Genomic DNA, 25292 nt, shown 5'->3' on the forward strand with positions numbered 1-25292 from the left:
GCTCCTTTTTTAAAGTGAACGGGCTGCCTAATCACAACACACCTTAATGTGCACAATAATGTGTTTACACACTTATGGCAATGCACTGTAACGGTCTGAACTGGCCTGATTTCAGCTGTAGCATTTTTGTTGTTAGAGAAAAATGATTTTGTTTGCTTCTTTGATTAAGCTGCTTTCACAGCTTAATGGCTCATACCAGTGCCTACTCCTTTTTCAAAGGTCTCAGGCTGAAGTTTTAATCAGAAAAATTGTGCCTCAAACAAGGAGCTCTGCTGTCATCTTTTTAGATCACCCACATTGCTCTTGAAATTCTTTCTTAAACCTGAATTATATATGAAATATAATTTAGCAGAAACCTATATAAAACCATCAAAAAACCCCCAAAACAACAAAAAACTTTCCTTTTTAATGAGCCAAAAAACATTAGCAGTATTTTTTTAATGTCTTTTACAGTCCAAATGCCTCAAAACAAAGAAAGACAGGCATGCACTAAAGTCATCTGATGCTTACCATAATGTTTTTAGTGAATTGAAAAGGTATGGATTTAAATTGGGTAAATAGCACATACAAAATGAAAATACCTTACATCGTGCTTTTGTAAATTAACCACTTCCCATCCTTGCCAATTCTGGCACTTCGCACCTACATGTAAAAATCATCATCATTTTTTTTTTTTTTCTTTCTAGAAATTTACTCAGAACCCCTAAACATTATATATGTTTTTTTTTTTTTTTTTTTTTTTTTTTTTTTTTTTTTTTAGCAGAGACCCTAGGGAATAAAATGGCGGTCATTGCAACTTTTTATGTCACGCGGTATTTGCACAGTGATCTTTCAAGCGCGTTTCATGAATTAAAAAAAAAAACAGTAAAGTTAGCTTAATTTTTTTGTATACTGTGAATGATGATGTTACGCCGAATAAAAGGATACCTGATATGTCATGCTTTAAAATTGCGCACACTTGTGGAATGGCGCCAAACTTTGGTACTTAAAAATCTCCATGGATGACGCTTTAAAATTTTTTAGAGGTTACCTGTTTAGAGTTACAAGAGAAGGTCTTGGGCTAGAATTATTGCTCTTACTCTAATGTACGCGGCGATACCTCACATGTGTGATTTGAACGCCGTTTACATATGTGGGCGCAACTTACGTATGCGTTTGATTCTGTGCACGGGGACGGGGGCGCTTTACATTTTTTATTTTTTTTATTCTTAATTTTTTTTTTTTTTTTTTACACTTTCTCTTCAAACTTATTATTTATTTATTTTTTTTTTGCTCACTTTTATTTCTATTTTATTTCCATGTTTACATTCCTTGTAATAGGAATAGTGCATGACAAGTCCTCTTTATGGAGAGATGTGGGGTCTATAAGACCCCACATCTCTCCTTCAGGCTGGAAAGACCAAGATCAAAAAATAAACTCGGCCTTTCCAGCTGCGTCCCCGGGATTGTTTACTTCCGCTGGCCCGGACGTGACATCATAACGTCGCGCTTGGGCCTCTGAAAGTCATAGAGAGGACTGGGGACCATCTGGTCCCCAGTCCTCTCTATGCTCATCTTCCGTCAGCGACCGATTCGTTCCCCGGCTCACTGATCGCCCCCTCCCGCCGCCTGTAAAAATGATCAAGCGGCTGAACTGCCGCTATGATTGTTCTTAATCGCCCGCCGAAAAAGATGATATCTGGATGATGCGTGTAGCTATCCCAACTAAAAGTCCATGACGTCATGATTAACCACTTCCCACCCAAAGTACAAGTAGGTTGGAGCAAAAACAATAAAAAAAAAAAATAAAACAGTACATCTCAGTAATACGTGTACATTTCCCCTTGTTTTATCCCACTAAACACACAAAGTACCACAAGAGTTCTTGACCTGTCAGAAATCCAGTGTGCTCCTAACTTCCTATTTGGCCTGATAACACAGTGCTGCACTAAAACCCCAACCAGTGTTGCCAACCTTGCCCGCTGAACTACAGAAGTCCTAGCCCCCAACCCTCTTTGTCTCTCTCTACTTGCATACAATGCAAGTAGAGAGAGACAAGGATTGAAGGAATTTTTTTTCCCCTGCTGTAGAATATTGGATCATGCTTTGCTGGGGTTTTTCGCCTTCCTCTGGATCAACTGTGGATATAGGATTGTGTATATGGGATTGTATGATATTATTTTTTATTTATTTTTATGGTTGAAACAGATGGTCTTTTTTTCAGCCTGACTAACTATGTAATGATTTATTTTCAAACAAAACAGTGCTGCTGTCTTGACTTCCAACAGCCTGCCCACACACTGTGTATAGAGAGAGGCTCTTGGGAGGTGGAGTACTGGGGGCATCAGTAGAACTTGACCTCCCAGTAGCCGCCGCAGCAAAAAAAGGTTTAGGCCTGGTAATGTCCCAGGGAGTAGTAAGAAAAAAGTAGAAGTAGAAAAAAGACGAAATACTGCTGGGGCATACTATAAAGGGGGAGAGAGGCCTGAACATACGGGGGGGAGTGAGTATTTGATCCCCTGCTGATTTAGTACGTTTGCCCACTGACAAAGAAATGATCAGTCCATAATTTTAATGGCAGGTTTATTTTAACAGTGAGAGACAGAATAACAAAAAAAATCCAGAAAAACACATTTCAAAAAAGTTATAAATTGATTTGCATTTTATTGAGTGAAATTAGTATTTGATCCCCTATCAGTCAGCAAGATTTCTGGCTCCCAGGTGTCCTCTATACAGGTAAGGAGCTGAGATTAGGAGCACTCGCTTAAAGGGAGTGCTCCTAATCTCAGCTTGTTACCTATATACAAGACATCTGTCCACAGAAGCAATCGAATCAATCAGATTCCAATTTCCCCATAATGGCCAAGACCAAAGAGCTGTCCAAGGATGTCAGGGACAAGATTGTAGACCTACACAAGGCTGGAATGGGCTACAAGACCATCGCCAAGCAGCTTGGTGGGAGGGTGACAACAGTTGGTGTGATTATTCACAAATAGAGGAAACACAAAATAACTGTCAATCTCCCTCGGTCTGGAGCTCCATGCAAGGTCTCACCTTGTGGAGTTTCAATGATCATGAGAACGTTGAGGAATCGCCCCAGAACTACACAGGAGAATCTTGTCAATAATCTTAAAGCGTTTGTTAACCCAAACCCCCCCTAGCTCCTAATGCTCTCAAATTAAGTATAAAATGCTCCTATCCCCTCTGTAATATTACAAAAAAATCCTCTGTATCTGTGTTATATAATATAATAAATATGCTTATCTGTACCGCTAACACATCGCCCTCCTGCGTTCACGTGACTCCACGATTCTGTCTCCCCCCCCCCCCCCCCCCCCCCGGCTGACATCAGCGGCAGTGCTTGGCTCCGCCCACTGGAACTGTCAGCTGGGCGGAGGAGTGGAGGGAGGAGGCACCTGAGCGCTGGGAGCCAATGTGTTATCGGTACAGATAAGCATATTTATTATAGCACACATACACAGGGGAGCTTATTGTAATATTAGAGGGGATGGGAGCATTTTAAAGAAGTGGGTTGACAGCCAAGGCAGCTGGGACCATAGTCGCCAAGAAAACAATTGGTAACTATGCCGTGAAGGACTGAAATCATGCTCAGTTTGCTAATGAACATCTGAATAATTCAGAGGAGAACTGGATGAAAGTGTTGTGATCAGCTGAGACCAAAATCAAGCTTTTTGGCATCAACGCAGCTCGCCGTTGAGGAGGAGGAGTGCTGCCTATGACCCCAAGAACGCCATCCCCACCATCAAACATGGAGGTGGAAACATTATGCTTTGTGGGACAACTTCACTGCATTAAATGGACGATGAATGGGGCCATGTACTGTCAAATCTTGGGTGAGAACGTCCTCAGCCAGGGCATTGAAAATGGGTCGTGGATGGGTATTCCAACATGACAATGACCCAAAACACATGGCCAAGACAACAAAGGAGTGGCTCAAAAAGAAGCACATTAAGGTCCTGGAGTGGCTTAGCCACTCTCCAGACCTTAATCCCATAGAAAATATGTGGAGGGAGCTGAAGATTTGAGTTTCCAAATGTCAGCTTGGAAACCTTAATGACTTGGAGACGATCTGCAAAGAGGAGTGGGACAAAATTTCTCCTGAGATGTGTGCAAACCAGGTGGCCAACTACAAGAAATGTCTGACCTCTGTGATTGCTAACAAGGGTTTTGCCACCAAGTACTAAGTCGTGTTCTGTGAAGGTGTCAAATACTTATTTCACTCATTAAAATGCAAATTAAAGTGATTGTAAAGGCTCATTTTTTGTATATTTTTAAAATGACAAACGTGTTATACTTACCTCCTCTGTGCAGTTCGTTTTGCACAGAGCAGCCTGGATCCTCCTCTTCTTGGGTCCCTCTTTGCTGCTCCTAGTCCCTCCCTCCTTTTGAGTGCCCCTCAGCCAGCAGCTTGCAGTCAGAGCTCCTTGTATCCATTCCGACACGGAGCCCTGACCTGGCCCCACCCCCTCTCTCCCCTGATTGGCTGACTGACTTTGACAGCTGTGGGAGCCAATAGCGCTGCTCCTCTCTCAGCCAGGAGGGGGTGCTGGGAAGGCTGCTACACACAGAAGGTTTTTTATCTTCATGCATGGAATGCATGAAGATAAAAACCCTCATGCCTCTACAACTCCTTTCATTGATAATTTTTTTGAAATGCGTTTTTCTGGATATTTTTTCTATTCTGTCTTTCACTGTTAAAATAAAGCTACCATTAAAATTATAGATTGATCATTTCTTTGTCAGTGGGCAAACATACAAAATCAGCAGGGGATCAAATACTTTTTCCCCTCACTGTACACTTTAAGGCTCCATTCACACTTTGTGTTGTGCTGACTTTGGAGTGCAACTTTGACGCAATTTTGGATGAGTGCGACTTGGATATGATTTTGGCTTTGACCAGTGATAATGGACAACTGTTGCATTGTATAACATTCAGGTATGATTTTCATGAAACTTTTAAGGGTTAACTTTTGAAGTCTATAGCCCTCAAGTTGCATGAAAGTAGTGCATGAACTACTTAAAAGTTGCTGCGACCTTCAAGTTGCACATATGTGAATGGTTATCATTGAAAATAATGAGGAATGACCTGTCATGCGACTTTAAGCTCCAAAGTTGCATGACAAGTTGCACAAGTGTAAATGGAGCCTTAAGCTATTTTAAGATGTATGTGGCCAGTTTTATATTTAGCAAATCTTCCTCCTGACATGTTAGAACATTTCACCAATTGTATATGCAGAAAGACCCCCTTTTAAAAAGACACCGTTCACCTTGCACCCCCTTGTGCAACACAATTGCCACTAATAATGCCTAAAAGCATAGATGTGTGTGTACACTGCAATAATTGCTTATATTGGGTACATTTTGCTTTTACAGACCACATTCTCACAGTTAAAGCTTTCCCCCGGCCTCCGGAAAGTCCTGTTTGCAACTGCTCTCGGCACAGTAGCTTTGGCTCTGGCAGCCCACCAGCTGAAAAGACGAAAACATAAGAAGAAGCAAATAACAGCGGAGAGTGGAGGCTTGAAACCAGGCGGGGTACCTACAGCTGTCTTACCTGTCAGACGCACCTCTTCTGTAAAGAAAGGCAAGTCTCTGGCCAGCACCTTTTATTAAAGAATATATGGATTGTTTTTGTCTGGACTACTACTCTCTGTGCTATTTCTAAGATAAAGGGTCCGTTAAATTTGTGTTGTCATTTTGCTTGCTCCATGGTCTAAAGTGGACCTTCACCCTAAAGGGGAAGTCACACTATATGTCCCCCCCCCCAACCACATTTGGCACAAAAAATGTTTTTTGGGAGTGGGTACCTAATTTTGATAAGGACTTGCTCTCACTTATTCTCAAATCACCTTGGCTATCCAAGCGGAAGTTGCCCCCCTTACTTGCAGCCTTCTGGGACATGTCACAGGTCCCAGAAGGCTGCGGTACCATTCACAAAGTGCAGTGGGAAGCTGCAAGGAGTTTCTTCCCTTAGTAAACATGCCAGCACCGTGGACCCGAAGACTGGCGATGAACCAGGCCAGGTCAGGATGGCAGTGAATCCCTGGACAGGTAAGTGTGTCCTTTTTATTAACCACTTCAGCCCCGCAAGATTTGGCTGCTCAGTGACCAGACCGTTTTTTGCGATACGGCACTGCGTCGCTTTAACTGACAATTGCGCAGTCGTGTGACGCTGTACCCAAACAAAATTGATGTCCATTTTTTCCACAAATAGAGCTTTCTTTTGGTGGTATTTGATCACCTCTGCGTTTTTTTTTTTTTTCTTTTTGCGGTATAAACAAAAAAGCGACAATTTAAAAAAAAAACACAATCTTTTACTTTTTGCTACATATCCCACATTTAAAAAAAAAAAAATTCCTCAGTTTAGGCCGATTATGTATTCTTCTACATATTTTTGGTAAAAAAAAAAAAAAATCTCAATAAGCATATATTGATTGGTTTGCGCAAAAGTTATAGCGTCTACAAAATAGGGGATAGATTTATGGCATTTTTATTATTATTTTTACTAGTAATAGTGGCGATCTGCGATTTTATTGGGACTGCGATATTGCGGCGGACAAATTGGACACTTTTGACACATTTTTGGGACCATTGACAATTATACAGTGATCAGTGCTATAAAAATGCACTAATTACTGTATAAATATCACTGGCAGGGAAGGGGTTAACTGGGTTCCCTAGTGTGTGTTCTAACTGGGAGGATGGGACTGTCTAGGAAAGAGAGAGAGATCGATTTTCATACTTAGTACGAACTTACGATCTGTCTCTACTCCCTGAAAGAACAGGGATTTGTGTGTTAACACACACAGATCCCGGTTCTTGCTCTGTCACGAGCGACCACGGATGCCCGGCGGTCATCGTGCCCGCCGAGCACTCGCATCGGCTCCGGGCACAAGCTGCAGGTGCGCACGCACCCCTAGTGGCCAAAAGGCGAAGCGACGTAAGGTAGCGACAATTTGCCCAGCTGAGCCAACCTGTCACAGTAAAACTGCGGCGGCTGGTCCGGAAGTGGTTAAGTCAGCGGCTACAGGATCTGTAGCCTCTGACTTTGAATTTTTTTTTTTTTTTTTTTCTAGGGTGAAGATTCTCTTTAATGAATTCACATAGAATTATGATTCGTTTTTTAAACAGTAATAATCATTGTACATTATTATTATAATATCGGATTTATATAAAGCCAACAGTTTGTGCAGTGCTTTACAACATGAGGGCAGACAGTACAGATACAATACAGGAGGAATCAGAGTCCTGCTCGTACATTCCCTAATACATATACTAGGTTTATTCTAATAAATGCATAATATATCGGATGGACTGGCCCTTTAAAGGGAATTTTTTTTTTTTTTTTTTTTTTTTTTTCTAGCTTTGGATAAAGTAGAAAGGAATGGAAACTTCCATCATGACTTTATTGCTGTCTTGAGAGACTTTAAAGTAGAGAAAAAGAAAAGATGCAACAGCAGCATTAGATGCTTAATAATAATTTTGTTCATTTAAAAAAATGGAATGTCACTCTCCCAATCAACATTATTTCTAATCCTCATGCTGATCACATTAGTAAATGGATAAGAATGTACAGTATCTCACAAAAGTGAGCACACCCCTCACATTTTTGTAAATATTTTATTATATCTTTTCATGTGACAACACCGAAGAAATGACACTTTGCTACAATGTAAAGTAGTGAGTGTACAGCTTGTATAACAGTGTAAATTTGCTGTCCCCTCAAAATAACTCAACACACAGCCATTAATGTCTAAACCGCTGGTAACAAAAGTGAGTTCACCCCTAAGTGAAAATGTCCAAATTGGGCCCAATTGTTGTTACAAGGTCTCAGGTTTGAATAGAGAGCAGGTGTGTTAAATTTGGTGTTATTGCTCTCACTCTCTCATACTGGTCACTGGAAGTTCAACATGGCACCTCATGGCAAAGAACCCTCTGAAGATCTGAAAAAAATAATTGTTTCTCCTACATAAAGTTGGCCTAGGCTAGAAGAAGATTGCCAAGACCATGAAACTGAGCTGAAGCATGGTGGACAAGACCATACAGCGTTTAACAGGACAGGTTCCACTCAAAACAGGCCTCACCATGGTCGACCAAAGAAGTTGAGTGCACATATTCAGCGTCATATCCAGAGGTTGTCTTTGGGAAATAGACGTATGAGTGCTGCCAGCGTTGCTGCAGAGGTTGAAGGAGTGGGGGATCAGCCTGTCAGTGCTCAGACCATACGCCTCACACTGCATCAAATTGGTCTGCATGGATGTCGCCCCAGAAGGAAGCCTCTTCTAAAGATGATGCACAATAAAGCCAACAGTTTGCTGAAGACAAGCAGACTAAGGACATGGATTACTGGAACCATGTCCTGTGGTCTGATGAGACCAAAATAAACATATTTGGTTCAGAAGGTGTCAAGCGTGTGTGGTGGCAACCAGGTGAGGAGTACAAAGGCAAGTGTGTATTGCCTACAGTCAAGCATGGTGGTGGGAGTGTCATGGTCTGGGGCCGCATGAGTGCTGCTGGCACTGGGGAGCTAGAGTTCATTAAGGGAACCATGAATGCCAACATGTACTGTGACATACTGAAGCAGAGCATGATCCCCTCCTTTTGGAGACTGGGCCGCAGGGCAGTATTCCAACATAACGACCCCAAACACACCTCCAAGACGACCACTGCCTTGCTAAAGAAGCTGAGGATAAAGGTGATGAACTGGCCAAGCATGTCTTCAGACCTAAACCCTATTGAGCATCCTCAAAACGGAAGGTGGAGGAGCACAAGGTCTCTAACATCCACCAGCTCCGTGATGTTGTCATGGAAGTGTGGAAGAGGTCTCCAGTGGCACTCTGGTGAACTCCATGCCCAAGAGGGTTAAGGCAGTGCTGGAAAATAATGGTGGCCACACAAAATATTGACACTTTGGACCCAATCTGGACATTTTCACTTAGGGGTGTAATTACTTTTGTTGCCAGGGGTTTAGATATTAATGGCTGCGTGTTGAGTTATTTTGAGGGGACAGCAAATTTACACTGTTATACAAGCTGTACACTCACTACTTTACATTGTAGCAAAGTGTAATTTCTTCAGGATTGTCGCATGAAAAGATATAATAAAATATTTACAAAAATGTGAGGGGTGTATTCACTTTTGTGAGATATTGTATATATTTACGTGTTTTTAAACTTTTTTTTTTTTTTTTCATCCACCCTGTGCAGTAGTGACAATGCTTTCACCCCCTGTCCCGAATCCCTGTTGTCATTGTTTGCGCTTGGTGTGTGAGCTTGGACCAGAGCATGACTTGATGGCATCCTTCCATGTGGTACATTCTAATAGTGACTTGCACATCAATCATCTTGTCACCAATACCACCCAGTCACTCCTACTCATGCCCAGCAAGTTACTCCACTGCACATATCATGCCCATAGGGCTGCAAAGGCCATGCCATCAAAAGAAGTCCTGATGCAGGGAGAAATGGCAAAGATTCCTGGAAGCTGTCTTTTTTTTTTTTTTTTTGGTGACTCTGTAGCACTTCAGTATACAACAGGGACAGCCCAAACAATCCCCTGGAGACCTTGTACTTTGACACTTCCTGTGCCAGTTTAAGTGGCAGCATCAGAGTGCGACCCATTCATTTCTACATGACAAGTGAACCATCTGAGCAGGCATGTGCTTCTGAGTAGGGATGAGCTTCGAGTTCGAGTCGAACTCATGTTCGACTCGAACATTGGCTGTTCGCAAGTTCACCGAACAGCGAACAATTTGGGGTGTTCGCGGCAAATTCGAATGCCGCGGAACACCCTTTAAAAGTCTATGGGAGAAATCAAAAGTGCTAATTTTAAAGGCTAATATGCAAGTTATTGTCATAAAAAGTGTTTGGGGACCTGGGTCCTGCCCCAGGGGACATGGATCAATGCAAAAAAAAGTTTTAAAAACGGCCGTTTTTTCAGGAGCAGTGATTTTAATAATACTTAAAGTCAATCAATAAAAGTGTAATATCCCTTTAAATTTCGTACCTGGGGGGTGTCTATAGTGTGCCTGTAAAGGGGCGCATGTTTCCTGTGTTTAGAACAGTCTGACAGCAAAATGACATTTTGAAGGAAGAAACTCATTTAAAACTACCCGCGGCTATTGCATTGCCGACAATACACATAGAAGTTCATTGATAAAAACGGCATGGGAATTCCCCAAAGGGGAACCCCGAACCAAAATTAAAAAAAAAAAATGACGTGGGGGTCCCCCTAAATTCCATACCAGGCCCTTCAGGTCTGGTATGGATATTAAGGGGAACCCCGGCCAAAATTTAAAAAAAAAAATGACGTGGGGTTCCCCCTAAATTCCATACCATACCCTTCAGGTCTGGTATGGATTTTAAGGGGAACCCCGCGCCAAAAAAAAAAAAAAAAAAACGGCGTGGGGTCCCCCCAAAAATCCATACCAGACCCTTATCCGAGCACGCAACCTGGCAGGCTGCAGGAAAAGAGGGGGGGACAAGAGTGCGGCCCCCCCTCCCTCCTGAACCGTACCAGGCCACATGCCCTCAACATTGGGAGGGTGCTTTGGGGTAGCCCCCCAAAACACCTTGTCCCCATGTTGATGAGGACAAGGGCCTCATCCCCACAACCCTGGCCGGTGGTTGTGGGGGTCTGCGGGCGGGGGGCTTATCGGAATCTGGAAGCCCCCTTTAACAAGGTGACCCCCAGATCCCGGCCCCCCCCCCTGTGTGAAATGGTAAGGGGGTACATAAGTACCCCTACCATTTCACGAAAAAAGTGTCAAAAATGTTAAAAATGACAAGAGACAGTTTTTGACAATTCCTTTATTTAAATGCTTCTTCTTTCTTCTATCTTGCTTCATCTTCTGGTTCTTCTGGCTCTTCTGGTTCTTCTGGTTCTTCCTCCGGCGTTCTCGTCCAGCATCTCCTCCGCGGCGTCTTCTGTCTTCTTCTCCTCGGGCCGCTCCGCACCCATGGCATGGGGGGGAGGCTCCCGCTCTTCTCTTCTTCTCTTCTTCTCTTCTTCTTCATTTTCTTCTCCGGGCCGCTCCGCAATCCATGCTGGCATGGAGGGAGGCTCCCGCTGTGTGACGGCGCTCCTCGTCTGACAGTTCTTAAATAACGGGGGGCGGGGCCACCCGGTGACCCCGCCCCCCTCTGACGCACGGTGACTTGACGGGACTTCCCTGTGGCATTCCCCGTGACGTCACAGGGAAGTCCCGTCAAGTCACCGTGCGTCAGAGGGGGGCGGGGTCACCGGGTGGCCCCGCCCCCCTCCGTTATTTAAGAACTGTCAGACGAGGAGCGCCGTCACACAGCGGGAGCCTCCCTCCATGCCAGCATGGATTGCGGAGCGGCCCGGAGAAGAAAATGAAGAAGAAGAGAAGAAAAGAAGAAGAGAAGAGCGGGAGCCTCCCCCCCATGCCATGGGTGCGGAGCGGCCCGAGGAGAAGAAGACAGAAGACGCCGCGGAGGAGATGCTGGACGAGAACGCCGGAGGAAGAACCAGAGGAACCAGAAGAGCCAGAAGAACCAGAAGATGAAGCAAGATAGAAGAAAGAAGAAGCATTTAAATAAAGGAATTGTCAAAAACTGTCTCTTGTCATTTTTAACATTTTTGACACTTTTTTCGTGAAATGGTAGGGGTACTTATGTACCCCCTTACCATTTCACGCAGGGGGGGGGCCGGGATCTGGGGGTCACCTTGTTAAAGGGGGCTTCCAGATTCCGATAAGCCCCCCGCCCGCAGACCCCCACAACCACCGGCCAGGGTTGTGGGGATGAGGCCCTTGTCCTCATCAACATGGGGACAAGGTGTTTTGGGGGGCTACCCCAAAGCACCCTCCCAATGTTGAGGGCATGTGGCCTGGTACGGTTCAGGAGGGAGGGGGGGCCGCACTCTCGTCCCCCCCTCTTTTCCTGCGGCCTGCCAGGTTGCGTGCTCGGATAAGGGTCTGGTATGGATTTTTGGGGGGACCCCACGCCGTTTTTTTTTTTTTTTTTTGGCGCGGGGTTCCCCTTAAAATCCATACCAGACCTGAAGGGTCTGGTATGGAATTTAGGGGGAACCCCACGTCATTTTTTTTTTTTAATTTTGGCCGGGGTTCCCCTTAATATCCATACCAGACCTGAAGGGCCTGGTATGGAATTTAGGGGGACCCCCACGTCATTTTTTTTTTTTAAATTTTGGTTCGGGGTTCCCCTTTGGGGAATTCCCATGCCGTTTTTATCAATGAACTTCTATGTGTATTGTCGGCAATGCAATAGCCGCGGGTAGTTTTAAATGAGTTTTTTCCTTCAAAATGTCATTTTGCTGTCAGACTGTTCTAAACACAGGAAACATGCGCCCCTTTACAGGCACACTATAGACACCCCCCAGGTACGAAATTTAAAGGGATATTACACTTTTATTGTTTGACTTTAAGCATTATTAAAATCACTGCTCCTGAAAAAACGGCCGTTTTTAAAACTTTTTTTTGCATTGATCCATGTCCCCTGGGGCAGGACCCAGGTCCCCAAACACTTTTTATGACAATAACTTGCATATAAGCCTTGAAAATTAGCACTTTTGATTATTCATGTTCGTGTCCCATAGACTTTAACGGTGTTCGCATGTTCGAACGAACTTTTTTCCTGTTCGCATGTTCTGGTGCGAACCGAACAGGGGGGTGTTCGGCTCATCCCTACTTCTGAGTGTGCACCTGATGGGAGCTGGAGATGCAGGGAAAGAGGCACGTTTGAAGTGGAAAAGATACTATTACTTCCTGTCTCAGGTTGCATCAGTAACATGGACAGGTATTAAAGTGTTTGCAACCCGCCCAAAAAGAAAATATATCCAGTTCCCTTAAAGCATGTATGACAGCGCAGTCCTTGTGCTGTGTTATTTGGCCCCTTGTTTAACCTAAAAAAACTGCCTGGGTCTGCGCTTTCCCCTGTAAACTGACCACGGTTCTTCATGGCTGCTGAGCCCAGATACTGTGGTCAGTTTACGTGCCTCCGTCAGCTGCAGCTCTCCTCTGTCCTCGCCCCCCCTCCCTGCCTGTCAGCTAGTCTGTGCTCCTCGCCCCTTCCCTTCCTGCTGCTATAATATCTGTATAATAAAAACATACCATCCTCAGTCGTGGGTGGATCATTTCCTCCCTCCACAATTCAACCCCAAGCTCCTGGAACCTTAAAGTGGCGAGCCTAATCTTCCACTTTAGTTAGTCCCTTGCCCCGTAACGGAACAGACACCTCTGCCCCCTCCCCCTTTGCTGTTTCCCTTACACTCTTCTTTCTCTATTTTCTCTCTTCTTACCTTTTTCCTTCTAGAGGTCTCTCATCTCTCTCCTTTGATATTACCTGAGGATATGTGGTCGGGGGCCTCCTGGGATACTTCTCTGAGGCCCCTTCCACAATCAGTACTCTCCTTTGTAAATATTTGTACCATAACTGCCTGTGCCATGTGCATCAGATGTGAGTTTATTCTTCCCTACCCTTCTTTTATTAATGTTGTAATGTTATCATCTGGTTAACATGTACGAAGACAGAGGCTCATTGTTCTATGTTGTCATTGTCTCTCATGCCATGTTTGTTATCTATCTACTTAAAATAAATAAAATATTGAACAAGAAAAACCTACCATCCCCTCTGTTAGCTAACAATATGTGTCCCAGTGTCTGTGCTGAAAAAAAAAAAAATGCCGATTTATACGTTATATCAGAGCGTCTCCCAGCGATCACGTGACTCCTTGCCTCTCTCCTCCTCCTGGCTGACGTCAGTGGGAGTTCTCAGCCCAGTATAGGCAGGGAAAGAGAGGGGCGAGGAGTCACGTGAGTGGGGGGGGGGGAACGCTCTGATATAAGGTAGATAGTGTTTTTTTTTTTTTGTTTTTTTTGTTTTTTTTTTTAGCACAGACACTGGGACACATATTGTTGGCTAACAGAGGGGATGGTATGTTTATTATACCGATATTATAGCAGGAGGCAGGGAAGGGGCAGGGAGCAGAGTGGTATAGACTAGCTGACAGGCAGGGAGGGGAGGGGGGAGAGGACAGAGGAGAGCTGCGGCTAACATAAAGGATGGTATGTTTATTATACAGTGGCTTCACAACCACTTTAAACCTTCCCAAAAAGGACATCATGGTGAAGTAAAATACCTTTCCTCGAGAAAGTGATGCTTCAGACTCTTTCTTCTGCTGGCCACATGACTATATGCCTTTGGCCAAATGATCACCGTGAAAGGGAAGAATTGGTGAAATCAGACCCCTGGCTCCTCCCTTTTAATAAAGATCATGTGACTGAATGCCTAATCAACTATGTGTGTGAACTGCATTGGATGGAACAAAGAGCAGCATTGTCTTCAGGAAAAGTCCTTCATCACTTCTAGTTATTTACCTGTACCAGCAGTTAGTAATCGCAGAGCTTTTTTTAAACTTGTTTAAACACAGGGACACTTTAGCAATACACAAACTGGACCATACTACTTCATTCTAGATGCTTTGTGTAGAAACTTAAATTCTCTAAACCGCATGAAAATGAAAACCTCTCATCTAGCAACAAAGATATTGATTAGATTTGTCTGTGTGTGCAAGCAGTCTCCTTCCAACACCACTTTCCACCTCCAGAGACATTCTAGTCATCTAAACCTGAGCTCAGTCCAAAGTAGTGCTCGAGTTTGGCCAGGATTTGAAATGACAAACCACTGGGAAAACTGAAATCTACAGCATAAGCCAACAACATCAGTGGTACTCAGACGTTACTGTCCTAGAACACTTACAGAAACATGTCTTAAAGTGATTCTAAAGACAAAGTTTTTACCTTTTTTAAAGCATTTAATGCAATAAAGTGATACTAAACACACACTGTTAATTTACATTATCCCTTCTATTTTTGTATATGGATGATGGCACTGTAATTTTTTTAATAAAAAACATTGAAGTACCTTTTTCCTAATGAATATACAGCTGTCACATGACCCAGCTCTTTTCCAGCCTGTCTGCAGGGAAACCTAAAAGGAGGAGCTTCTAGTCCTCCCCTGCTTGGTCACATTAAAAAACAAACAAAAAAAAACAGCCTTTGGATAACAGTGTAAAAATAAATAAATAATATCAATAAACTGTTTTAAATTGTCATACAAATATATATTTGAAATCGAATCTTTTTTTTTTTGGTAATAACGTGGTGTGGGCCGATTTCCGCCGGTCACAGGCTGTGACGTCCCTCCAGCCTGTGTCTTAGAATAAGAGGGAGGTGAAGCCTCCCAAGTGAGCTGTCATTTACCACTGTGTGTACACCCACATGTGTGACTCTATAGTCACATGGGCTACTCAGGGAGGAAATGCTCAGTATAGAAACTTACTGAAAACTGAGGATGTGCAGAGTTGCCACCACATATGCAAAATCCCTAGCAGAATTGGGGATATAAACAGAAGGAGGAGATAGAGAGCACCAGGATCAACCAGGTTTTTTTGCAAAATACAGAAAAATCTGAAGACAAAAATCTGCAGAAAATCTAATAGTATGTATGGGGCTTTAGATTCAATTTTCTAAACTAAACATAAACATTCTAAAAAGAAAAAAAAAGTGTGTTTTTCAAATTAGAGCTGTACCTGTGCTGTGCTCAGGCATTCCATTCAAAATGAATGAGCTGTAAAGGAACAAACACAATAGGTCCTTGCTGCACCACCCACATTGTGCAGTTCCCTGTAACGCAGCTGCACTCTGGACATAGCGTGAGTTGAAGTTTCATTAACAATCAATGGCACCACAACGCACTAACACGGTGCACCAACAGGCATTGCAGTAATGCATGCATTACCTCAACACGATAGTGTGAATGAGCCCTTAGGCTGACCTTTCTGTGCCTAGAAACTTCTTCTTTTTAAAAAAAAAAAAAAAACACATTAGATATATTGTCTATTTAGCTGCATACATTCATGTGTATATCTAATCGAGTATTAAAATGACAGAGTTTCCCTTTGGCATGAGAAACTCCGTTAACACAAGCCAGACCAATACATTGCTCACCTCGTGGCTTAAATTTACAATGAGCACTTCTCTCCAATAAGCTGGATTATCTTTAAGGCCGGAGACTTGCTGCACAATCCCAGTTAACACAGAGAGGGGGCAGGTAATACTTTTTAGATTGGACAGACCAACATCTAGCTAATAATGGACATTTCTATTTATCTTTTGTAGAAGTATTTACTTGCTGTGATTTGATTGAAATACCAATACTTAACCGGACACCAGTCCTAAAATTCTGAGGGTCTTTTTATTTACCTCCCTTATATCTATTGCTGTCTATTCTCTGACCTTTCAGGATACTCCCGCAGAGTGCAGAGTCCAAGCAGCAAAAGTAATGACACTCTCAGTGGTATCTCCTCTATAGAGCCAAGCAAGCATTCAAGCAAGCACTCAAGTTCCACTCACAGCCTGGCTTCGGTAAGTCTTTTTGATGTATCTTAGCAGGATATACAGTATCTCGCAAAAGTGAGTACACCCCTCACATTTTTGGAAATATTTTAGAATATAATTTAATGTGCAACACTGAAGAAATGACACTTTGCTACAATGTAAAGTAGTGAGTGTACAGCTTGTATAACAGTGTAAATTTGCTGGCCCCTTAAAATAACTCAACACACAGCCATTAATGTCTAAACCGCTGGCAACAAAAGTGAGTACACTCCTAAGTGAAAATGTCCAAATTGGGCCCAACGTGTCAATATTTTGTGTGGCCACCATTATTTTCCAGCACTGCCTTAACCCCCTTGGGCATGGAATTCACCAGAGCTTCACAGGTTGCCACTGGAGTCCTCTTCCATCCTCCATGATGACATCACGGAGCTGGTGGATGTTAGAGATCTTGCGCTCCTCCACATTCCATTTGAATATGCCCCACAGATGCTCAATAGGTTTTAGTTCTGGAGACATGCTTGGCCAGTCTGTCACCTTTACCCTCAGCTTCTTTAGCAAGGCAGTGGTGGTCTTGGAGGTGTTTTTGGAGTCATTATCATGTGGGAATACTGCCCTGCGTCCCAGTCTCCGAAGGGAGGGGATCATGCTCAGTATGTCACAGTACATGTTGGCATTCATGGTTCCCTCAATGAACTGTAGCTCCCCAGTGTCGGCAGCACTCGTGCAGCCCCAGACCATGACACTCCCACAACCATGCTTGACTGTAGGTAAGACACACTTGTCTTTGTACTTCTCACCTGGTTGTCACCACACATGCTTCACACCATCTGAACCAAATAAGTTTATCTTGGTCTCATCAGACCACAGGACATGGTTCCACTAATCCATGTCCTTACTCTGCAACTGTTTGCGGGCTTTCTTGTGCATCTACTTTAGAAGAGGCTTCCTTTTATGACGACAGCCATGCAGACCAATTTGATGCAGTGTGCGGCGTATGGTCTGAGCACTGACAGGCTGACCCCCCCACCCTTTTGAACCTCTGCAGCAATGCTGGCAGCACTCATAAATCTATTTCCCAAAGACAACCTCTGGAGCATGTGCACTCAACTTCTTTGGTCCACCATGGCGAGGCCTGTTCTGAGTAGAACCTGTCCTGTTGAACCGCTGTATGGTCTTGACCACCGTGCTGCAGCTCAGTTTCAGGGTCTTGCCAATCTTCTTATAGCCTAGGCCATCTTTATGTAGAACAACAATTCTTTTTTCAGAACCCCAGAGACTTCTTTGCCATGAGGTGCCATGTTGAACTTCCAATGACCAGTATGAGAGAGTGAGAGCGATAACACCAAATTTAACACACCTGCTCCCCATTCACACTGGAGACCTTGTAACAGTAACAAGTCACATGACACCGGGGAGGGAAAATGGCTAATTGGGCTCAATTTGGACATTTTCACTTAGAGGTGTACTCACTTTTGTTGCCAATGGTTTAGACATTAATGGCTGTGTGTTGCGTTATTTTGAGGGGACAGCAAATTTACACTGTTATACACTCACTACTTTGTACAAAATGTAATTTCTTCAGTGTTGTCACGTGAAAAGATATAATAAAATATTTACAAAAATATACTGTAGTGTACTCACTTTTTTGAAATAGTGTGCGTGTGTGTGTGTATATGTGTGTGCGTGTGTATATATAATATATTATAATTTTTTTTCTCATGTTTCTTATGTGCTCATAAGTTTACACACTCTGGCAGAATTTATGATTTCTTGGCCATTTTTCAGAAAATATGAATGATAACACAAAAACATTTATTTTACTCATGGTTAGTGTTTGGGTTTGGGATTTATTATCAATCAACATAGTTTACTCTTTTTAAATCATAATGACAACAGAAACTACCCAATTGACCCTAATCAAAAGTTTACATACCCTGATTTTGGCCTGATAACATGCACACAAGTTGACACAAAGGGGTTTGAATGGCTATTAAAGGTAACCATCTTCACCTGTGATCTGTTTGCTTGTAATTAGTGTGTGTGACAGACAGACCCTTGCATCTTTCATCCAGGGCTGCACTGACAATTCTGGATTCGGAGTAATGGAAAAGAATTGTCAAAGGATCTGTGGGAAAAGGTAGTTAAACTGTACAAAACAGGAAAGGGATATAAAAAGATATCCAAGGAATTGAGAATACCAATCAGCAGTGTTCAAAGTCTAATTGAGAAGTTGAAAATGAGGGGTTCTGTTGAAACCAAACCATGGTCGGGTAGACCAACTAAAATTTCAGCCACAACTGCCAGGAAAATTGTTCGGGATGCAAAGGAAAACCCACAAATAATTTCAGGTGAAATACAAGACTATCTGAAAACATGTGGTGTGGCTGTTTCAAGATGCACAATAAGGAGGCACTTGAAGAAAGATGGGCTGCATGGTTGAGTCGCCAGAGAAAAGCCATTACTACGCAAATGCCACAAAGTGTCCCGCTTACAATACGCCAAACAGCACAGAGACAAGCCTCAAACCTTCTGGCACAAAGTAATTTGGAGTGATGAGACCAAAATTTAGCTTTTTGGCCACAACCATAAAGGTTGGAGAGGAGTCAACAAGGCCTATGATGAAAGGTATGGAGGTGGGGGGGCGTGTCCGGACCTGCTGCTGGAAGGACGTATGTGAGCTGAGCTCCTCTTGGTTCACACCAATCTATACCCATCCGCTGCTTTATACAGTGCCCCTGTAGCCACAAGCCACATAAAATTGATCCCGGACCCCTGCTGAACTGCCCTGGACTGATATCTCAGACCCTGACTGGTCCGAGCTGGCTTTCAGCTGAACTTTATCTCTGCCACCGGAGCCTTCCGCCGCCATCTTGGGGCCTACAAACAGGCCGGCGGCGCTTTCTACCTAAATCCGCGGGCCTGCGGATCGAAGAGTGATCGGACGGGACCTGCTCTGAATAGCCCGACTGGCCTGTGGAGCCGAGGAGGCCGCGGAGAGTCATCCGACACCCGGCCTAGGTGTCCTGCGGCCTGGCGGCCTGACGCGGCCTACGGGCTGAATTACAGACATCCCGGGTCACAGTGAGTAAGCTCATCCGCTGTCGGGTCCCTGGGGGGAGTCAGATCACACGATCATCCCTTTTTCTATCCCCGTGGGTGCCCCAGAGATTCCAAACGGCCGTGTTTATTGATTCAGCAGCCTCCTATTAGGACAGACCGAGGCTTCGGCCTACTTCTGGAGCCCGGCGGCCATCTTGGGACTCTCACATACACCCAGAAGCCATCCTCTCTGTCCCTTCAGCTGCATAGTTACTCGCAAGGGGCTGGGGACTACAGGATCTGCTCCTCTCACCCCAGACTGGCAGAAGGGGGAGGTAGAGATGTAATTAAGGGATCTGAGGATCTAAATTGAGCACAATAATACCCTGAGAGAGTTACTGCCTAACAATTCACTCTTACAACTGTTCCATGTAAAACGCACACGCAGCTTGCAAAGATGGAAGCCGCCTGAGTTTTAAGCTTTGGCCTCCGCCTACAGATCCGAATCTCCCGCTCTGCAACGCTATTATTTTCAAGATCCGGGAGACGCATTAACCTTTCAGAGAACCCCATAGTTATCTTTCAATCAGTGCATGGGTAAAATCGGAGACCAACGCACCGTATACTCAAAACAAACCTCACAGGCCGCACTTCGGCGAACTAACTCAATGGAGAAATACCTACGGAGGCCTCACTCCCCGGCCTCAAGTACCCCAGAGGTAGCTATGAACCAAACGGACAATTTCCCATTAGTAGACCCCTCTCTGTTTATGGAGGACTCTTCACAACGCCCACAACTACCTGTTTCCTCCGCAACATCACTACCCGTAACAGTGGACGTTTTTAGATACTAAGTTACAGGCTCTGCTTCACAGCATCACCCATAACATCACCAAAGAAGTAAATAAGCTAGCCCACGAGCTTAGAGGTGAAATAGATCAACTTGGTGAACGCACGGATCATCTGGAAACTAAATTCGATGACATGGTTCAATATGTCCATGTCCTAGAAGAGGAAAATGCAGGCCTGAAAAATGCAGTTTCGCAATTACAAACGCAGCAAGAAGACCTCGAAAATCGAGAACGCCGTCAGAATCTACGCATCCGTGGAGTCCCGGAATCCATACCAGATAAAGAAATTCGATCCTATCTCCTTGCTCTATTTGTCATGTTGGTACCTCATATTCCTGACATAGAATGGCGCCTGGATAGAGCACACAGATCACTGGCTCCTAAACCTCCTCAGGGTGCTAATCCCAGGGACATAATCGCTCGTTTCCACTTTTATGAGAACAAGGAGGCCTTGACCATTGCTACTCGAAACAGATCAAGGGTCGAATTCAAAGGTGCAAAACTTCAAATTTTCAATGATCTATCACCCATCACTTTGGCTAAACGCCGCGCTCTACGCCCAGTTACCTGCCATTTGCAACAATATCAAGTCCCTTACCGCTGGGGTTTCCCGTTCAGATTATCAGTCATCAAAGACGGTTCGCAATACTCCATGCGAGACCTACAAGAATGTGAAACTTATTAAAAACCTAGGTCTCCCTCCCATACCAGATGAAGACCTGCAGATACAAGTCCCGCCTTCCCGACAGATGTCCACACCTGGGAAAATCTGGACCCCGGTGCGCCAGAGGTCAAAGAAGACACCAGTTACACCTCAAAGAGCTGCTCCATTTAAAGGCCCTACTTGAACACGTCCTGGGACATTTCCCTGTGATCCCTCTTTACACATAGGTCCAATTATTTTTTTTTTGTGTTTTTTTTTTTTTTTTGGTCCTATGTGTTCTGAGACTCTGGGCTCAGAGTCGAACTTCCATACCTGAAGTGCCTTACATGTTTACATGCCTGTTAGTTTGTTATAATCCAGCACGTAACCCCCATGTTGGTGGTTCTCTGTTTTCTCCGTTTTTTTTTTTTTTTTTTTTCTTTCTATTTTTTTCTATTTTTTAAGGTTCGGATTGGGCGGAGGCCCACAAGTCTGTTTTTGTAGGCTGACACACCCCCTGTTAACATGGTCTTGAGTCAAGACCGTGATCTCCTGAGGCTCTCATGTGCCTCAGGCCTAATACCTAATTGGTATATTTTTTTCTTTTTTTTTCTTCTTACTAGAGACCCTTTCTGGTCCTAACCTGGATCCCTTTTTTTTTAATCATTATTATTACCACTCTTTTTGTGTTCTTTTTCTATTCCCCAACCCCTTGTTTCGATTGAATTTTTCCTACCTATGGGTTTTTTTTTTCAGGCCCATGTTCAAAATATGGTTATGTTTCAAAAATTATACAATACTGTCATATGATCTTTTATGATACATTTTTTTTGTTATGTTTTATACATCATGGTACACATTCCCTCTCCACTTTCTAACTTTAATATATGCTATATTCATATACCTGAGCTATGGCTGTAAGTATACTGTCATGTAATGTTAAAGGTCTAGGTTCCATCCGCAAACGTTGGTTGGCGTTGAAGGAGTTCAAGGCATCCAAAGCAGAAGTGATCATGGTTCAGGAGACACACTTTAAGGCGGAGGGATCTTTTAAATTTGCCTCCAAACATTTTCCTACCGCTTATATAGCATCAGATCCTTCTGGAAAGGCTGGAGTAGCTATATTACTGAAACGTAATTCTAATATCCGTGTTAAATCGACATACTTAGACCCTCAAGGCCGCTTTGTTCTCCTGAGCTGTGATCATGAAAATGTATCATTTACCCTTGCCAATGTGTATGCACCCAACACAGGACAGATTGGTTTTCTTGAGATGTTTTTTGAAAAATTGCAATCTTTCTCCCAACCATTCATGGTCATCGGGGGTGATTTCAATTTGTGCATGTCCCCGAATAAGGATAGATTTGCTCTTTTTACACACACCCCACCTCCCCAGGTTCAAAAGTTGGCTACATCCTTTAGAAAACTTATCAGAGCTAACAACCTCTTTGATACTTGGAGGGTAAAACATCCTACAGCCAAACAATTTACATTTTATTCACCCCCCCACAAGCTATATACAAGATTAGACCACTTCTTTGTCTCAGCACCCTTACTGTCATATGTAGTCCATTCAGAAATAAATACAATCACATGGTCAGACCATGCCCCCATAGCCCTTGACCTCCTCCTAACCAAACCTACATCTAGGTCATGCCACTGGCGTCTTAATGAGTCCCTTCTTAAAATACCTGATATCCATACCCATCTCCAGAAAAAACTGACAGAATTTTTTGAACTTAACGAAGGTTCGGTTTCTGGGGCGTCCACCCTATGGGAGGCTCATAAGGCCTTTTTCAGGGGAGAGTGCATTTCCTCAAGCTCCCGTCTTAAAAAAGATCGAGCTCTCCAAAGGTTATCGCTTTTACATGATCTATCCAAAGCGGAGGAATCCCTTGTCGGCTCCCCTACGGTGGAACGCCTCAGATCAGTGGTATCGCTACGTAACCGCATTAAATCTCTTGATTTGAATACATTTGCTAAATCCTTGCTTTGGTCCAAACAAAAGTTTTACGAATTTGCTAATAGGCCCCATAGAATGCTAGTCAATAAATTAAAGCCTAGACCTGCAGCCTCCATCCCTGATTTACTATTACAACCCAATGGTGAACCTACCTATTGCCCCCAACACATGTCCAAGGTCTTTGGTAATTACTACCAAAAACTCTATAACTGCTTAGCAACAGACCAAAATTTCACATTCACTCAAGAAAAGTTTGATGACTTTATTAAATTTCTAAATCTCCCTACACTCTCTCCTGAGAAACGCTCAGGACTCAATGCTCCCATTTCTGCTGAAGAAATTACAGCAGTTATTAACCAGCTTCCGACCCACAAATCCCCAGGGCCCGATGGACTCCCTTACTCATACTTTAAAAGCTTCCTACCAGTTCTAATACCCCATATGATAAGTCTATTTACCTCTCTGATGTCAGGGAAAGTTCCGCACTCCCAATTTCTTCATGCCTTTATTACGGTTATTCCAAAACCGGATAAGGACTTATCACTACCAGACAACTATCGCCCCATTGCCCTCCTGAACTCTGATTATAAGATTTTCACAAAAATTTTAGCTAACAGACTGTCCCTACTTCTTCCCTCACTCATACATAAGGACCAGGTCGGTTTCGTTCCCACTAGACACGCAGGAGACAACACTAGAAGAACTATCGATCTTATTGATCTACTGACTAAAACTAAGAAACCTGCGATAGTCCTCAGTTTAGATGCTCAGAAGGCATTAGAACCTAAACTGGTCTTTTATGTTCGCCATTTTGACTAGATATGGAATTTCAGGTCCCTTTATGCACGCTTTAAGAGCGCTTTACTCCACGCCCACTTCTCAAGTACAGTTGTCTTCCCATGTCTCCCCGATATTCTCCTTAAGTAATGGTACCCGTCAGGGATGTCCTCTATCCCCCTTACTTTTCATTTTTAAGTTTGGAACCTCTGGCCGAAGCTATTCGTTCCCACCCTGACATAGGGGGAGTGGCGCTGAGACATCAGGAATACAAGCTGTCCCTATTCGCTGATGATATTCTACTAACATTGACCCATCCCCATATATCACTCCCCTCTCTCCATGCACTCCTGCACCAATTTGGAAGCATTTCAGGTTTTAAAATAAATCCGACCAAAACTGAAGCCCTTCCTATTAATCTTTCCACTTTACAGGAAAATTTCAAATATCGTTGGTGCACCCATTCCTTGAAATATCTTGGGGTCTATCTGACTTCCTCCTACTCCACTCTTTATCAGGCCAACTTTCCTCCTATGTTTATAGAAATCAACAAATTATTAAAGTCATGGACAAATTTCCCCTTATCCCTTCTTGGAAGGATAAACGTCCTCAAAATGTCGGTGCTCCCTAGGCTCTTCTATCTCTTCAAGACCCTTCCAGTTAAGGTTCCAATGTCCCAATTAAAGTTAATCCAACAAAATTTCCTAAATTTTATTTGGAATCATAAATCTCATAGGATAGCTAGCTCGGTGCTTTTTGCACCCCGAGCCGGTGGAGGTTTGGGGGCACCCGACATAATCAAATATTATTACGCCTCCCATCTAAGAACAATAATCTCCTGGACATCTAGATATGCCCCTAACAGATGGTCTGAGATAGAAATGGGCATCACAGTACCTGCACATCCATGCTATATGTTATGGCCATCCTCGGACAAATTCATCTCTCAATTACGTAAAATCAGCTTAAACCCGATGCTATTTACCCTCTCAATATGGAAAAACTGCTCCGGTAAATATAAGCTTTCATCCCCATGCTCTCCTTTAACAAATATTACCTTTAATCCGGAAATCCCTGATAGCCTCTCTTATGATGCCATGCTGCCATGGACGAAAGCCGGTATTTTCCAACTACGCCACTTGGTTAACCCAGTGACCCGCAAACTCCTCACTTTTAATGACCTACAATCTAAATATAAAATCCCAAAAAAACTCTTTTACTCCTTTCTACAAATCCAACATTTTCTCTCCACCAAAATACCACAACTGACCCTAACTATCCCTACTGAATTTGAAATGGTGTGCTCCAGAGGCCCTCATGATTCTCATCTAATATCCAACATTTACAAAATACTACATGCTGCCTCCCCTGTCACAGAACAGACTCACACATATATGCGCAAATGGTCCCATATTTTAAACAGACCTATCCAATTAAGTGAATGGAAGAATATCTGGGAAAGTACATCTAAGACATCTAGATGTGTGGCTCAGAAAGAAACAACCTATAAAATACTGATGTTCTGGTATAGAACCCCGGAGTTTCTTTTACGACAAACTGACTACATCCGGACAATGCTGGAGATGTGGCTCGTCTCTGGGCACTCATTTCCATATATTTTGGGAATGTCCCTTGAT

At 43.5% G+C, this 25292-nt stretch overlaps 1 protein-coding gene across 2 annotated transcripts in view; it reads left to right on the forward strand.

Annotated features, from left to right (window-relative positions):
* The window catches only part of MIGA2 (mitoguardin 2), a 106220-nt gene that overhangs the window by 18519 nt on the left and 62409 nt on the right, over positions 1-25292 (forward strand). For both annotated transcript variants that reach the window (XM_073600118.1, XM_073600119.1), the window contains exons 3-4: positions 5374-5584; positions 16287-16408. In XM_073600118.1, the coding sequence (XP_073456219.1) occupies positions 5374-5584; positions 16287-16408 (333 nt within the window). The remainder of the gene's footprint in view (positions 1-5373; positions 5585-16286; positions 16409-25292) is intronic.

Source organism: Aquarana catesbeiana, linkage group LG09 (genome assembly GCF_042186555.1).
Source record: "Aquarana catesbeiana isolate 2022-GZ linkage group LG09, ASM4218655v1, whole genome shotgun sequence".
NCBI lineage: Eukaryota > Metazoa > Chordata > Amphibia > Anura > Ranidae > Aquarana > Aquarana catesbeiana.